Raw genomic sequence first — 16,844 nt, forward strand, 5'->3', positions numbered from 1 at the left:
AAAAAAAAAAATAAAATTCTTAGTTACCCAGATATTAGAGATGACTAATGGATATTTTACAGACAACTTCATTGTTGTTGGGGTGGGGGTGAACTGATAATGGGCAGTTGATATTTACTTTCTCTTTACGGCAGTTTGTCTCATTAGAATTAATTACACGGTACAAACTAATAGCCAGACGCTGGTGGCTCATGCCTGTAATTGTAGCAACTCAGGAGACTGAGATCGGTGAATTATGGTTCAAATCCAGGCTAGGAAAGTTCGTGAGACTGCTCTCCAGTTAACCACCAGAAAATCAGAAGTGGTGCTGTGGCTCAAGTGATAGAGTGCTTGTCTTAAGCTGAAGAGCTGAGAGAGTGCCCAGTCCCAGAGTTCAAGCTCCATGGACACCAAAAACCAACAACAAAAACCTTCTCTGCCTGCCTCAAAATATTTATCTTTTCTATACGCTGTAAAAATTAAAAGGTCTTATACAGGGCTGGGAAGGTGGCTCAGTGGTAGAGTGCTTGCCTTGCATGCATGAGGCCCTGGGTTCGATTCCTCAGCACCACATAAGCAGAAAAAAGCTGGAAGTGGCGCTGTGGCTCAAGTGGTAGAGCACTAGCCTTGAGCTGAAGAGAGCACTAGCCTTGAGCTGAAGAGCTGAGGGACAGTGTTCAGGCCCAGAGTTCGGGCCCCACGACTGGCAAAAAAAAAAAAAAAAAGGTCTTATACATACAGAAACTGAGACACAGAAACATTAAGAGCCTTGTCTAAGGTCATATAGCTAGTAACTTCTACAGTTCGCATTGCAGCATTACATACTCTTGACCACTGTATCTCCTTTCACAAAATGAGTATGCATTTGGTGGAGTAAAAATAAAATTGAGTCACCAGTCAGTACTATTATTTTTGGTATTCATTCTGTGAGCCCAAATCTCAGAGAAGAGTAGCCAATATCAGTCTAAGTCTCCTGATCTTTTAGGAGCCTTAATGCCTTATTATATGAATAGCTCAAATGACAGCACAAAGAATGTCCTAGAGTCACACTCACTTTTCATTGTATATGTCATCTTGTGTCCTTTCTGCACTGAAGTGAAAGAGAAGCGACCACTTCACATCATTGTGACCAGTCCTCATAGGCTCCTGCCAACCATAAACTGCGAAAAGAACTTTTCCAGCTATGTTTTTTTTTAAAAGCAACTAAGTAGAAATAATAGAGTATGGAGTAAAACACAAGAGAAAAATGTAGGATAGTAGCATGAAAATTTTACATAGGAACTCTTAAGCTTAGCCACTGTGATATTCTACATAATGCAGTAATGTCCTTCAGACTCTCTCTCCCTCATCCCCTCTTTTTTTTTTTTCCTGTTGGTTGTAGGGCTTGAATTCAAGGCCTGGGTGCTATTCCTGAGCCTCTTTGTGCTCAAGGCTACCACTCTACCACTTGAGCCACCACTCCACTTCCAGTTTTTGAGTGGTTAATTGCAGATAAGAGTCTCATGGGGACTTTTCTGCCTTGGGCTGGCTTTGATTCCCAATCCTCAGATCTCAGCCTCCTGAGTATCTAGGATTACAGGCGTGAACCATCGGTGCCCAGCACATGCTGTTAAATCATTCATTTATAAAATATCTATTATATTACGAGCCCCAGGATACAATGATTACTGTGAATTGTTCCCTTCCTCATAACACATTCTAATCTGTCTGGGAATATTTGTAATTAATGGTGAAACTATCAAAAAGGACTTCAGGAAAAATGTTGTAATCAAATTTTAAAGTATAAATAGGTGATTACCTAATAAGCAAGAGAAGAAAGAGCATTTATCCTTAGAAAAAGGCACAGCACAGCACACACACAGCACACATACAGTAGGATAGGGAAGTGTGAGTATTTATGTGAAAATGTCAGAAATGTTTGTATTGGCTGTTTGTCTTATATCACATATTTTAAGCCAAACAAGCAGAGGCCCTGATTTTATTACAAAGGCTAATGTTAGTCTCATTTTTCTGTGTGGAGAATTAGTTTAAGTAAGACATTCTCTAAAGACTCATTAAGGAATAGGTCAATGGCTAACATTTATTTGAGTACATGTATGCCAGGAATTATGCTCAGCATGCTTTTCATTTTATCCTAAAAACCCCTATGTGATATCTAGACCTATATGATTTATAGACAGCTTAAAATTCAGTAACTTAATACCACCTAGCTTGTTAAGTGGAGAAGTGGTATTTGTCTACCTAAATGTGAACTTACTCTCATACTAATTTGATTAATAGTGGATAATCTTTTTCAGGAATGTAGCATAGCTATTTAGGAAGAATAACAAAAGCAGATGGTTCTATGCTCTTCTGAATCTGCTGTCCCTCAGCTCTTCAGCTCAAGGCTAGCGCCCTACCACTTGAGCCACAGCGCCACTTCCTTTTATGTGGTGTTGAGGAATCAGACCCAGGGCCTCATGTATGCCAGGCAAGCACTCTACCACTGAGCCACCTTCCCAGCCCTGGGTTTTTTTTTTGTTATTGATGTACTAGGGTTTGGACCCCTGGGCCACTTGCCTGGCAGGCACCCTACCACTTTACTCTGTTGGCCCCTCTGTGCATTGTTACTTTTTGAGATAGGGTCTTGTTTTATGCCTGGGCTGGCCTGCACTGTGATCCTCCTATTGTGCTTCCCTTCTCCACTAAAATAACAGGAGAATACTAGTACACCCAGTGATTGTGTTTACTCCATATTTTGGGGGTGCCAGATGTGCCACCATACCTATTGGTCAAGATAAAGTTTCTGAATTCCTTTTATTACCTAGGCTAGTATCTAACCTCATTATCTGATCCCTACCTCCCATGTAGATCACAGCCTTGAGCCACTGCTTGGCTCAGTGATTTACTTACTAAGTTATTTTAGAATAGTATTTTCCATTAAATTTAGGGAAAGTAAAGATACAGAAAATGATATGGAAAAAATCTAAATCACAGGTAATATTACCATTTGAACATGTACCCTTCAACTATATGTATACGTGTGTGTGTATGTACATATGTATATATGTATGTGTATGCTGGACCTGGGGCTTAAATTCAGGGCCTGACACTGTCCCTGAGCTTTTTTTGCTCAAGCCTAGTGCTCTGCCACTTCAGCCACAGCTCTGCTTCTAGCTTTTTGGTGGTTAATTGGGGTGTCTCATGGACTTTCCTGCCTGGGCTGGCTACAAACTGCAGTCTTCATATCTTAGCCTCCTCAGTAGCTAGGATTACAGGTGTGAGCCACCAGCACCTGCTTAAAATATACTTTTAATACATGGACAGGTATTTATAATATAAATGAATATAAAATACTTTTTACTCAATTAAAACAAGATAACATTTTTGCTTTCATATTGAGCAATAATAAATATTCCTTATAGAATCCTTGGAAATAAGTTTGCAAACAAAATTATATATTCAGTACAAAGGAAGGTTTCTCATCATATTTAAACACCTCACTAACTAAGTCCTACATTCTATTCATAATTAGTCATTAAAGTCTCATTCAAATTTTTGCTTGTTCACATATGTATATATAGGTACAGACATTAATGGACACATTTTAGAGGACACTTTAAACAGTTGCACAGTTACATGTTTTGTATAAGGCCAAATGAGGTAACTAGTCATTGGCTTTGTGAAGGGGCTATGGACTCCAACTAATGGACAGCAGATGGAAGCCCAGCCAAGCAGGTGAAATAGAAATGTTCCAGGGGACACAGCATAATGACTAAGAAGAACTAGATTTCTGAACAGTGTGATAACGCTGAAACAAGTATGTAGTGACACGTGGCTTTTAGGTTATGTTGTGGTAGTTGTACATTAGCAAGGCAGGAATCAAAAGGAACTCTAAAACTACAACATGAGATTGAAAAAAAGTGGTTTATAAAATTAGTAGGATTATAAGGTTCAAAGAGGAACTACCAACAGAGTTGATTTAATTTGGGATTATCTGAGCTTCTGAATATAACAGATAAAGGAGTAAAGCAAGGAAGGACTTTACTCTTAAGGAGTTTACAGTCTGGGGAAGTTGAAAACATAATAAGGAGTTAGATGCTGTGAGATAGTAATACAGGATGGAGTGGGACTATGGTCTTAAAATAGGTTACATTGCAGTTGAATAAAGCTCTGAAGGAAACAAGGCAATGAACCATGTGGGGAAAAAATGCTTTTTGGAAGGAAGACACTACAGGTAAAGGGAAGAGTGTGCCTTTGTGAAAGCCCAGGAGTAAGTACAAAAAATAACCTAAAAAGGAAGAACAATATATTGAGTGAAATTAATGAAACTAGGATTATATAGTATTTGCCAAATCACACATATTTTTAGATTGGTCTTGTGAGAATCCTTATCAGACTACAGAAATCTCATCTTAGTATATTTAATTACTCATTACTTAATTAAAAATAGTTCACAGCCAGGCGCCCGTGGTTCACACTTGTAATCCTAACCACTTAAGAAGCTGAAATCTGAGGATCATGGTTCAAAGCCAGCCCAGGCAAGGAATATTTGTGAGACTCTTTTTTTTTTTATGTGAAAATACCATATAGAGGGGTTACAATTACATGGCAAGATAATGAGTACATTTCTTATCAAGCATTGTTGCCTCCTCCTTTGTTTCCCCTGCCCATCCCTCCATCCCCCCCACCAAAGTTGTAAAGTTCATTTTCGACATAACGACTTGTACATCTCATTGTTGCATTGAGTCCACCTGTATCCCTATTTAAATTATTTGTTTTTTCCCTTCCCCTCCACAAATTATACCAACATCAAATACAGTGAAAGCAGGGGTTATACTGTGAAGGAGAGACATACAAAGCAACAAAGAAATCATCTTATGAATATGTTAGAAACAATCGCATGAAAGAAAAAACATTTGAATACTTATCTTGGGGTTCATTTCACCTAACATCAACTTATCTGACCTTATCTCTAATTAACCACCAGAAAACCAGAAGTAGCACTGTGGCTCCAGTGCTAGAGCGCTTGCCTTGAGCTGAAGAGCTCAGGGGCAGCACCAAGACCCAGAGTTCAAGCCCCACACCGACAAAAAAAAAAAGATCACTATAGATGCAGGCTGAATCATGAAGTACACATACGAAAAAACAAAAAAGATAGCTGAAAAGTCATGAGTAGGATTAATCAAGGAATTATTTAATCTATTAATGTTGCCTAAACTGTTTTCCTTTGACAGTTAGATTATATAATGAATTCAGAGAGATGCTTTATATACTCAAACCTTTCATTGCCTTTATACCTAAATTAAATAGTTAAAATTGAAAATTCTATTCAATATCACCCAGTTTTATAGAAAGTTTTGGCAACTTTCTATACCTATTTAGTTGTAAACTTTTTTTTGACTAAGTGGAATTGACTTTTCCATGAGCTTACTAGTTGTAATTCTTCTTATGAGTTGCCAATTTATGTTTTTCTTTCCTCATTTTAATTGGCTCTTGATATTTTTGTTTTCTACTTTATTTCTATATAATTAATAGGTAATATTCTATGTTCTTTTCCCCAAGGCTTTTAAAGAAGCAGTTTTTCCATCGAGCACTAAAAGTAATGAAAATGAAATATGAAAAGGACATAAAGAAAGAAAAAGATAAAGGAAAAGCTGAAAGTGGAAAAGAAGAAGATAAAAAAAGCAAGAAAGAAAATATAAAGGAAGAAAAGACAAAAAAGGAAAAAGAGAAAAAAAAAGATGGTGAAAAGGAAGAATCCAAAAAGGTGAATTCAAGTAAAATTGAAAAATTTAAAAAAAAATCACTATGGTGCTGGCAGCTTGGCTCAGGTGATACAATGCCTTCCTGGCATAAGGTCCTAGATTCAAACCCACCACCCCAGAAAGAAAGGGAAAATGTTGAGTGCCAATGGATCATGCCTGTAACAGGAGGCTAGATCTGAGAATTGGTTTTGGAGCCAGCCCAGGCAAACAGCTCTTTGAGACTTATTTCCAATTAACCAGGAAAAAGCTAGAAGTGAAAGGCATGACTCAAGGGTAAAATGCCAGCCTTGATTGGGAAGAAAAAGCTGCACATATGATCTCTGCTAGCATATAAGCATATTTAAATTTTTAATCAAGTGCAACCATATTAGGATTATTTTAAATAACAAAGTTGAGAATGTATGTGTGACATATATATTTTTACTGTATGAGTTGATACTGCTTTTTCTTTCTTGGTTATTTTTCCTACTGTGTTTTAATAGGAGGAAACTCCAGGAACTCCCAAAAAGAAGGAAACTAAGAAAAAATTCAAACTTGAACCCCATGATGATCAAGTTTTTCTGGATGGAAATGAGGTAAGATAATATTAGATTGGATTATGATTATAAATCCAGTTTTTCATACAGAATTTTAGAAATATCTTTGATATCATCTAAGAAAAGAAATAGTTTAGATAATTTTATTATGTGTTTATTTGCACAATATTACTCTTAAAAATCAATTTCTCTGAATTTAGATTTGTAAATTATAAAAATAAGATTTGATTATGTTGGGAAACTTGAAATAGCAATGGCTTAATGAAAAATTTTCTTTCTCATCAATATAATCAAGAGATAATGTACTACAACGAGACAACTCCAAGAAGGACCTAAGCACTCGCATCCTTTTTTCCTTTGGGATACTTCCATACTAACCTTAAAACAGGAAAGCCTTCTTTTTAGGGACACTCTGTTATGGACACTATCCAGAAAGTTGGTGATTTCATTTCTGTTTGGAATCCATTGGTTAAAATCTAGTCCACCTGATCTTAATTATCTGAATTAAAGTTTTATAATTGCAGTTTTTAATACTGGGATGGTTATTTGCCCAGCTGAAATGCAGTTTCTTATTAAAAAATAAAGGCCAAATGCCAATAGCTCATGTCTGCTCATGTCTATAATTCTAGCTACACAAGAGGTTGAGATCTGAGGATCATAGTTCAAGGCCAGCCCAGGGCAGACAAAAATCTCAAGAGTCTTATCTCCACTTAACCAGAAAAAAAGCTAAAAGTAAAGGTATGGCTCAAATGGTAGAGCATCAGTGAGAGAGCAGAGTGAGAGCAGAAGGCCCTGAGTTGAAGCCCTTTTCAAAGAGAGACAGAGGAGGAAGAGGGGTGGGCACAGGGAAAAGGAGGAAAGGAAGGGAGGGAGGGAGTGAAGAAGAAAGGGAAAAAGAGGGGGAACGAGGGAGGAAGGGAAGGAGGGAGGGAGAAATCTGGAGGATGCCTATTGAACTATACCTCTTACACAGTGTACACTCAGAAACATTTCTTGTGGAACTTGAAATTTTCAACCTTATTTGATGGTTTGTTCAAGATGGTAGTTTTTTGTTGGTTGGTTGGTTGGTTGGTTTTTTGTAATGTGTGTAGTGGTATGGAAATTTGTGTAGCCATTTGGTAGTCTTCCATGAAGACTGCTTGATACAGTCACCAACACAAAAACATTAGCAATGTGCTGGCTATTGAACTACTATGAATCTCAAAAACATATCCTTTCTTGCTGTAGCTAAGGTATCTATAAAGTACTCAGGCTCCTGGGGTTATAGCTGTGAAATTCTGAGAAAGCTTTTTGTTTTATTTTTTTAAGAAAAAAAAATACATGGTGTAGGCTTATTCTAGACAATCTTGTATAAGAATCTCTAGAGTGGAAGTTGGGAGGAGGCCAGGAAGTGTGTAGTTGTATAAAGTATCCTCATATGGCCAGACACTGGTAGCTCACACCTGTAATCCTAACTAATCAAGATGCTGATATCAGAGGATCGAGGTTCTAAGCCAATGCTGGCTTATCCACCGAAAATCTAGAAGTGGAACTATGGCTCAAGTTGGTAGAGTGCTAGCCTCTAGCAAAAAAGCTGAGAGAGGGCTGGGAATGTGGCTTAACATTGCCTAGCATGGATGAAGCCCTGGGTTCAATTCCTCAGTACCATGTAAACATAAGAGGCCAGAGTGGTGCTGTGGCTCAAGTGGTAGAGTGCTAAGCCTTGAGCAAAAGCAGCTCAGGGACAATGCCCAGGCCCTGAGTTCAAGTCCTGGGACTGGAAAAAAAATCAGGTGATAGAACCCAGGACCTGAGTTAATATCCTCACACAATTCTCCCCCCCCCCTCACATAATTCTAATGGTTAAAAACCTTGGTTTCGAGCCACTGTAATAAAAGATTGAAGGTTTTTCCTAAGCTCAAATACTAATTCCATTAGTCACTGAGTATCAGCTATATACCAGACTTTGGGGGGGGGGGGCAGTTCTAAGTCTTGGACTCAGGGCTTGGGTGCTGTCCTTGAACTTTTGTGCTCAAGGCTAGTGCTCTACCACTTAAGCCATAGTCCACTTCCTACTTTTTGATGGGTAATTGAAAATAAGAGTATCATAGACTTTACTGCCCAGCTGGCTTGGAACCAAGATCCTTAGATCTCAGTCTCCAGAGTTGCTAGGATTATAGGCAATAGCCACCGGCACCTGACCACATTCCATAACTTCTAACCATGGAAAAATGTCTTTACATAAATGTGTTTTAGAGTAGTAATGAATAGAAGTAATATGTGTGGTTCTGATTCCCAGGACTAAAGTGGAACCCTCCTGGTTGTTAGAAGTGAGCCAGAAAGTCAATAAAGTCCCAGTTAAAATAGAACTAAGAAATGGAAGAATACTGCTACTTACAGAAACAAAAAAAACATAACTAAGTTTTATGGATGCATGGTAAACATAGTAACCTACATGATAACAAATTCTGTTGTGATGTAGTAAAAAGTATGTAATAAGAAACCTGTAAAATAGCCTACTAAAAGTAAATCAAGCTTTGCAACATTGCTTCCTACTTACAAGTTTCAAACCCTCCATAGAGGAGTGGGCAGTGAAAACTAGTCATCTATGATAGTCTAGTAATGGTTCCTTGTGTATTGTCAGTAGGAGAGAACATGGTGGAATTGAGCACTTCTGGGTCTGCAACAAGGCCTGGCTGGAATCAGTCTTGACTGTGTTCTTAGGCCAGATTGATTCACCATTACATTAGGGACAAAAAATAATGATGGCATTAGGTTGAATAAACATTGGTTTGCACATATTAACAAGCTGTTGAATGCATGTAAGTACATACACATTTACTTAAGTACATTAAAGAATTTTTAGTTTTCTTAATAATAATTTCCTAGCTAAATGGATGCCAAAAGAACCACTAGTACTGAAAGAAGGTCTTTGGAATTTGTTTACCTTACTTGGAAAGTAGTTGTCATATGTTAAGGGGTGGTGACTGCTTTAGAGAACCTATGGTATAGAATTCAACTTAACTTTCTAAAGTGGCCTTTTAACTTTTAAGCACTGAGGTTCTTGGTTCTTCTAGGTTTATGTGTGGATCTATGACCCAGTTCACATTAAAACATTTGTCATGGGATTAATTCTTGGTAAGTAGCAATATGTAAGTAAACTTAAAATACAATCTAACTTTTAGAAAACAAAATAGAGCACCACAAAGGAAAATACTTATAAATTTAGCATAAAATTGTTACTGTTACAAAAGAGTATAAATAAACCCAGAAGATAAATGACAAATTAAGAAAAATATAAATACAAAGATCTATGAGTTTAGCCTGATAGAAAAGTGGCAAAGGTAGCACATTGACAAAAAAATAAAATCCAGTCATCATGGATGATGCTTAATTGTACTTAGAAGAGCAGCAAGGAAAAATCATTCCAGTATTTCATGGGTATATCCATTAGTTAGCTTTTAGAGCAGGCAGTTTAGCAATATCTTGGAAATACCAAGTGCATATATCCAGCATTTCTGCTTCTAGGAATTTATCCCCATATTTATCCCATTTTGTATGTATAGTGCAGTGTATGTATATTGACATGTAATCTCTTTTAATCTAAATTTTTCAGATTGCATTTAAGAGCTAATCTAGCAAATATCCTTCAAATTTTAAATTCCTAGTTCTTTTGCCACGTCCATTCCATTTAAAGCAATTCTATTAGTCTTTTTGCTGTTTTTGTTTTGTGATGCTGGGGATCTGAAACAGCCATGTGCATACTAGACAAGTACTGTACCAGTGAGCTACATTATCAGTCCAGAATTGCTCTATTATAGAACCGTACATGTACAAATGTATGTTTACAAGATATCTGCAATATTAGATTATTTGTACCTCTGATAGATTAAAACTGAAAAGAATTCAGATTCCTTAATAGAAAGGTGAAACAAATTATAATCGAATACTATGCATCTTTTAATGAATTAGGATGTTCTGGTAGCAAGATAACCTAGGCTATGTTAAAGAATAAAAGTAATTGCACAAGTGAAAATTACATGTTTATTTAGAGAAGAAATTATATGTAGATAGTTTTAATCATAGCTAGGCAGTCCCTGGGAATAGAAGTTTAATAGTATTTACTTCTGGAGAATGGATGAATTAGATGAAAGCTTAATACCTTTTGGATTGCTGTTGTCTTAATTGGTATACTGAAGATTAAATAAAGCCTTGCACAGGCTAGGCAGTTGTGCTACCACTTGAGCCTATACCTCACTGAGCTTTTTTTTCTTTGCTTTTTTCTTTTTTTGTGCCAGTACTGGGGGCTTGAATTTAGGGCCTGGGCACTGCTTCTTGGCTTTCTTCACTTGATACTGGGGCTCTACCACTTGAGCCATAGCTCTACTTCCAGCTTGTAGTGGTTAATTGGAGATAAGAGTCTCATGATTTTCCTGTCCAGGCTGCCTTCAAACAGCAGTCCTCAGATCTCAGCCTCCTGAGAAGTTAGGAATATAGGTATAAGCCACCTGTGCTTGGCTTCCCCAGACCCTTTTGTTCATTGATTTCCCCCCCCCCTCCCTTTTGGCCATATTAGAGTTTGAACTCTGCCATTTGAGCCATGTTCCAGCCCTTTTTTACCTTAGGCTGGGCTCAGACTTCAGTACTTCTCTTACCTGTGCCTCCCACTATACTGATCTTGTTTGTTGAGATGTGGGTCTCACTAAATTTTTAGTTGGTCTACCCTATAATCACAGTCTTTTCGGTCTGTAGTCCCCAAATAGCTGGGATTATACTAGCTGTGCCCAAGAGTTTTTATTTTTGAGAAGGGTCTTGAGTTACCTTTTTTTCCTTCCACCCCCAAAGAACTGGAATTACAAGTATGCACCATCTTGCCTATCTTTTGTGTTGTTTTTTAATTTGCTTTTTAAACATGAATGTATCTTTCAGGTATGGGTGGGGGGAAAAAACCCAATTTAACAAGTAGGAAAGGTAGATATTACTTAAAATTAGTTCGGTCAGTATGATAGGATTCCATTCCAAATAGCCCAGGAAGATTTGGAACTGTTAAATTTGAATAGTTAACTAATGGCTGTTGATTACTTATAATATACTATTATGCCAAATACTTGCCATGGACTGTCTCCTCTCTCCTCCCAACATTTATGAAATAGGGACAGGCACTTAGATAACTTAGTCTCAAAGGGTTAAGTGGCTTGCCCAGGATTACTTAATGTATGATGGAGCTAAAATTTGAATCCTCTTATTTCTAAAGACCTAATAATTAAGCTTCTAATTTCTTAGCAATTCCTTCATGTGATCACACTTCCAGTTTCCCTGGCTGCCAGAGCAAACCTGTATTAGCATCTCTTGGTGAGCTCAGCTCGTTTTATTCTGTGGGTGTCAAGGATCCACCCACAATCTTATCTCCAGGGTGGGTATTTGGAGTCATTTTTTTCCAGAGGAGGATGTTGTTTTAAGTTCCCCAACTTAGTACACAGGCTAATGTTTAAAAATAATATAGTCATGGCTTGAAAATGTTAAGAGTTGGTAAGTTAAGGGGTGGTTTTGAATGTCTAGACATATTTTTCTAATTAAATGTAATTTAGATTAGAAATCCTAACCTAGTTTAAGAACAATATAAAATGTTAGGTCAAGTAATAGGAAATTAATTGATCATTGTTTACTTACACAAGAGACAATATGATGTTTCATAGTTTTTCCCCCATGAATGTGTTCAATGTTACTGCAACCAGCTATTTAAATTTTTATTCTAAAAGTCATCTCTAACCTGTTTTTTCTTTCAGTGATTGCAGTAATAGCAGCCACCCTCTTTCCTCTTTGGCCAGCAGAAATGAGAGTAGGTGTTTATTACCTCAGTGTGGGTGCAGGCTGTTTTGTAGCCAGCATTCTTCTTCTTGCTGTTGGTAAGTAATATTTATTACTAGTAATACTGACCTAAGTAAGGTAAGTGTTAAGCAGTTGGACAGTAACCGCAGCTTCAAGAAAGCTTAGTAACAAAATTAATGGAAGCAAATAAAAAAATGAGATGTATGATCCTACTTTGTGAGTCTATTCTGAAAAAAAGGTTTACCATATGGCTTTTTAAAAATTACTTCATGTATGTGGTTGACAAATTGGAATATTATACTTCATAGAGTAGAATATAATGTTTTCATGTACACAATGTGGAACTTGAAAACTGTAAATGTACACATCACTTTGCTTACCTATCATTTTTATGGTGAGACATTAGAAATTAGCCGAAGTTACTTTGAAATATACATTATTATATTACCACCCCTGTCCCAGACCTGATCCTCTCACTTGTTCAACTGGCACATTATCATTTGATCCACATCTCCAGCCCTATTTTTTGTTATTTTTCCTATTTTTTTCAAAAGTCTAATGACTTTTCTGCCAGGGCTTTGAACACAATGCACCAGATTTCAGCCTCCTATGTAGCTAATACTCCAGCATGAGCCATTGACATCCAGCCATTATTCTGTTAATCAGCAAAGAAATGCATTTTAAAAATTAGTTGCAGAAGGCCTGGGAATGTGGCATAGTGGTAGAATGCTTGCCTAGCATGCAAAAGGCCCTGGGTTCTATTCCTCAGTACCACATAACTAAAAAAATAAAATTTAAATTAGCTGCAACATGGATTTAATAATTTTTCAGTGGTAAATCATTTATTAGATATGATACTTTAAATAAGCCTGTTTTATATTTAGCTTAAGGCAAATGCAAGTTGTATTAAATATTTAAATTCTGTGCATGGTTCTAAACAATTTGCCACTTTGGGGAAAAAAATAAATAATTTTCACTCAGGTGAATTCTAGGTACAGTACATATATAAATGTTTAAAAATCAAACAGGAGACTGGGGTTGGTAATTCAAGCTTGTAATTCTCCATACTTAGGCAGAAACTAAGTGATTGAATTTTGAGCCGTCCCAGGCAATTTTGCAAGAGTCTATCTCATTCAATGGCTGGGCATGTGTTTCCAACTATGGGAAACACAATGTCATAGTTGGAAACACAATGACTTGATATAGTGACACAGGGAAGCACAAGCAGAAGGATTACAGCCTGGAGTTTATGTTGGTATGTAATAGAAAGTTCTAGCTATTTTCCTCAATGACAGATTAATTTTTTTCACCAAGCTTTGTGATTATGTTTTGCCAATACCTGGCTGGGTGTTTAAACTCAGAGCTTATGCTTGCTTGCTACAGCTTGCATTCTACCACTTGAACCACACCTCAAGCCTTGCTTTTTCCTGGTTATTTTAGAAATGAAGTCTCTTAGACTTCCTACGCTGACCTCAAACTGTTATCCTGTGGACCTTAGCTTTCTAAGTGACTTGGTTTACAGGCATGAGCCTCCAGTACCCATCTAAGAATACTTCTTTATAAAAGAAAAAAACAGTACTCACATTGTTGACCTAATAGAAGACATAATTTGGCCAAGGTTTTTCTGAACTGAGTGCATTTTATTCCCAGGTGCTATGATATATAAAATAGATTTTTATTATTAAAAAGCATTGCTGCTATAGCCCAAAGCAATGTTATATATCCCTTCCTTCTGGCCATTAAAATGTCCTGATGTGCCACCAGCCTTGAACTCACCAGTTCATCCAGTGCTTCAGTCAGTCATATGTCTATGATTTTTTTTTTTGGGGGGGGTGTGGTCGTGGGGTTTGAATTCTGGGCCTGGGCACTGGGACTGAACTCTTAGGTTCAAGAGCTCTACCACTTGAGCCACAGCACCACTTCCAGTTTTCTGGTGATTAATTGGAGATAAGAGTATCATGAACTTTCCTGCCTGGGTTGGCTTTGAACTGTGATCCTCAGATCTCAGCCTCCTGAGTAGCTAGAATTACAGGCATGAGCCACCAGCGCCCAGCCTCTCTGATCTCTTAATGAGGCTTCTCACTTCTCTTTCATCTAGCTTAGTCACCTTGACAAAAGATCCCTGCTGCAACAGCTGTATTTCACAAAATAATATCTAAGCCTGTTGTGCAGGTAATGAGTGTTGGTGTAATGAAATAGTAAAGTAATAAACTTCAATCTGACATTAGATATAATTGATTCTTACTCAAACCAATAAAATTTAAAAACTGCTTCAAGGTGCTGGGAAGGTGGCTCAGTGGTAGAGTGCTTGCCTTGCATTCATGAGGCCCTGGGTTCGATTCCTCAGCACCACATAAGCAAAAAGAAAAAAGCAGGAAGTGGTGCTGTGGCTCAAGTGGTAGAGCGCTACCCTTGAGCTGAAGAGCTGAGGGACAGCGCCCAGGCCCAGAGTTCAGGTCCCGTGACCAGACCAAAAAAAAAAACAAAAAACAAAATAAAAACTGCTGCAAATTTTTCAGTAAATTTTAGCTCTACTGAATAGATTTGTTCATTTGCTTATCCTATAATTAAGCCGGTAACCATTATTATTACTAGGTTATTTTGTTCTTTAAAATGCCATTTCTAGCTGGGTGCCTCATACCTGAGGCCAGTGACTCATATTGTAATCCTAGCTACTCACAAGGCTGAGATCTGAGGATGTCGTTTGAAGCCAGCCCGGGCAGAAAAGTCCTGGTGAAATATCATCAGTTAACCACTCAAAAACTGGAAGTGGAGCTGTGGCTGAAGTGGTAGAGCACTAATATTGAGTACAAAGAGGCTTAGGGACAGCACCCAGACCCTGAGTTCAAGCCCTACAACTGACAAAAAACAAAACCTTTTTTTTTTTAGTATTTTTTGCAATTTTTCAAGGTTGCTATGGATTTAAATTTGTATTATAAATTAAATACTCTTAAAAACCCAACATTTTATGTTTATTTTGTTAGAAAATAGAGTTACAAATACTTTTTCAAATATTTGATATATACCACTTGAATTTTTTATTGCATGAAGTACAATTGTTCAAAATTATATTTGGTGTTATTTTAAATATGCATTCTTAGCATTACAACCCTCACCCTTTTTTTTCTAATCCTGGGGCTAGAATTGAGCTTTTGTGCATAAGGGTAGCACTGTTCTACTTGAGCCACAGCTCCACTTCTGACTTAGAGATAAGAGATGAGTCTCACAGATTTCCCATGTTGGTTGGCTTCAAACCACAATCCTCAGATCTCAGCCTCCTAAGTAGCTTTAATTGTGTCGTTTTTAGTGTAGCAATGGTATGACAGCACATAGTTTATCTAAGATTCTTCCTTTTGTGCTTTTGGTAACCTAATGCCACATGGAGAAAAAACTGTGCAGTATGTTAAATTTCAGTTTATATGTGGTACGAAATTAGATTTTATTTATGCTATTTCTATATTTTTTTTTCCATTTGATAAAAAATGTCATACTATGAATCATCTATCTTACAACCCTGCAAGGACTATCATAGCAGTATAATTATACTTGGAGGAAAAAATGTGTATCCTCCTTTAAAGTTGTTTGTTTTCTCTCTTTTTATGAGAGAAATTTATTCTTTTTGTTGTTGGTGGTGGTGGTCATGGGGCTTGAACTTTGGGTGTAGGCACTGTCCCTCAGCTCTTCAACTCAAGGCTAGTGCTCTACCATTTGAGCCACAGCACCACTTCCAGTTTTCTGGTGGTATATTGGAAATAAAAGTTTCACAGCCTTTTGCCCAGGCGGCTTTGAACTGCAATCCTCAGATCTCAGCCTCCTGAGTAGCTAGGATTACAGGCATGAGCCACCAGCACCCGGCTTGGAATTTATTCTTAAATCATAATTTCAGACACATTGGCCTTTTCTTTTTTTTGCCACAACTTATGCAGCTTTATAAATATTAATGCTAATATATAAATTAAGGCAGTTACAGTCATTTTATATACCTGAAGCAAAATAATAAAAGAAGCATAGATGAACTTTTTTAATGCTTTCTTTGAAATCAGTTATATATAATTATAAAGGAAACAAAATAGAATCAGAAAATCTGCATAATTGATTTTTGGAGTTGATATGATCATTACGACCTTTAAAAAAGAAGAAAAACATCACTGAGCTGCATGTATATAATTGGTGAGTTAATAGAAAACATTAACTATTGAGACGTGATAATTTATTGCTACCCATTTAAAAATCCAAATCTCTCTATTTTTTTGCGGGGGGAGGCTTTTTTGTTGGTTGTGGGGCTTGAACTCTGGGCCTGGGCACTGTTCCTCAGCTCTTCAGCTCAAGGCTAGCGCCCTACTACTTGAGCTCTACTTCCAGCTTTTTTCTGCATATGTAGTGCTGAGGTTTGGCTTGGTTTGGTTTTTAAGAATAGTAATATAGCATTACACCTCAAGTTCAAAGCAGAATGCCCTGCTTAAGAGATTTTGTCATAGCTGCTAAACTTGTCAGGATTTAAATTTTCATATTTAACATAAAATGAAATGTGCTGATAAAAGTGAATGATACTCTCTACTGAGTTAATGCTTGACTTATTCAATTAGAGAAATCTTTTTCCTACAGCTCGTTGCATTCTGTTTCTTATCATCTGGCTCATAACTGGAGGAAGGCACCACTTTTGGTTCTTGCCAAATCTGACTGCCGACGTGGGCTTCATTGATTCCTTCAGGCCTCTGTACACACACGAATACAAAGGACCAAAAGCAGACTTAAAGAAAGATGAGAAATCTGA

The 16,844-nt window shown here is 37.2% G+C and overlaps 1 protein-coding gene across 1 annotated transcript in view; it reads left to right on the forward strand.

Moving 5' to 3' along the window:
* Positions 1-16,844, forward strand: part of Sec62 (SEC62 homolog (S. cerevisiae)) — a 43,149-nt gene that overhangs the window by 11,085 nt on the left and 15,220 nt on the right. Inside the window, exons 3-7 of the mRNA XM_013016150.1 lie at positions 5,509-5,728; positions 6,209-6,301; positions 9,319-9,379; positions 12,028-12,147; positions 16,676-16,844. Coding sequence (XP_012871604.1) covers positions 5,509-5,728; positions 6,209-6,301; positions 9,319-9,379; positions 12,028-12,147; positions 16,676-16,844 — 663 coding nt within the window. The remainder of the gene's footprint in view (positions 1-5,508; positions 5,729-6,208; positions 6,302-9,318; positions 9,380-12,027; positions 12,148-16,675) is intronic.

The sequence above is a fragment of the Dipodomys ordii genome, unplaced genomic scaffold (assembly GCF_000151885.1).
Source record: "Dipodomys ordii isolate 6190 unplaced genomic scaffold, Dord_2.0 Scaffold30, whole genome shotgun sequence".
In the NCBI taxonomy this organism is placed as follows: domain Eukaryota; kingdom Metazoa; phylum Chordata; class Mammalia; order Rodentia; family Heteromyidae; genus Dipodomys; species Dipodomys ordii.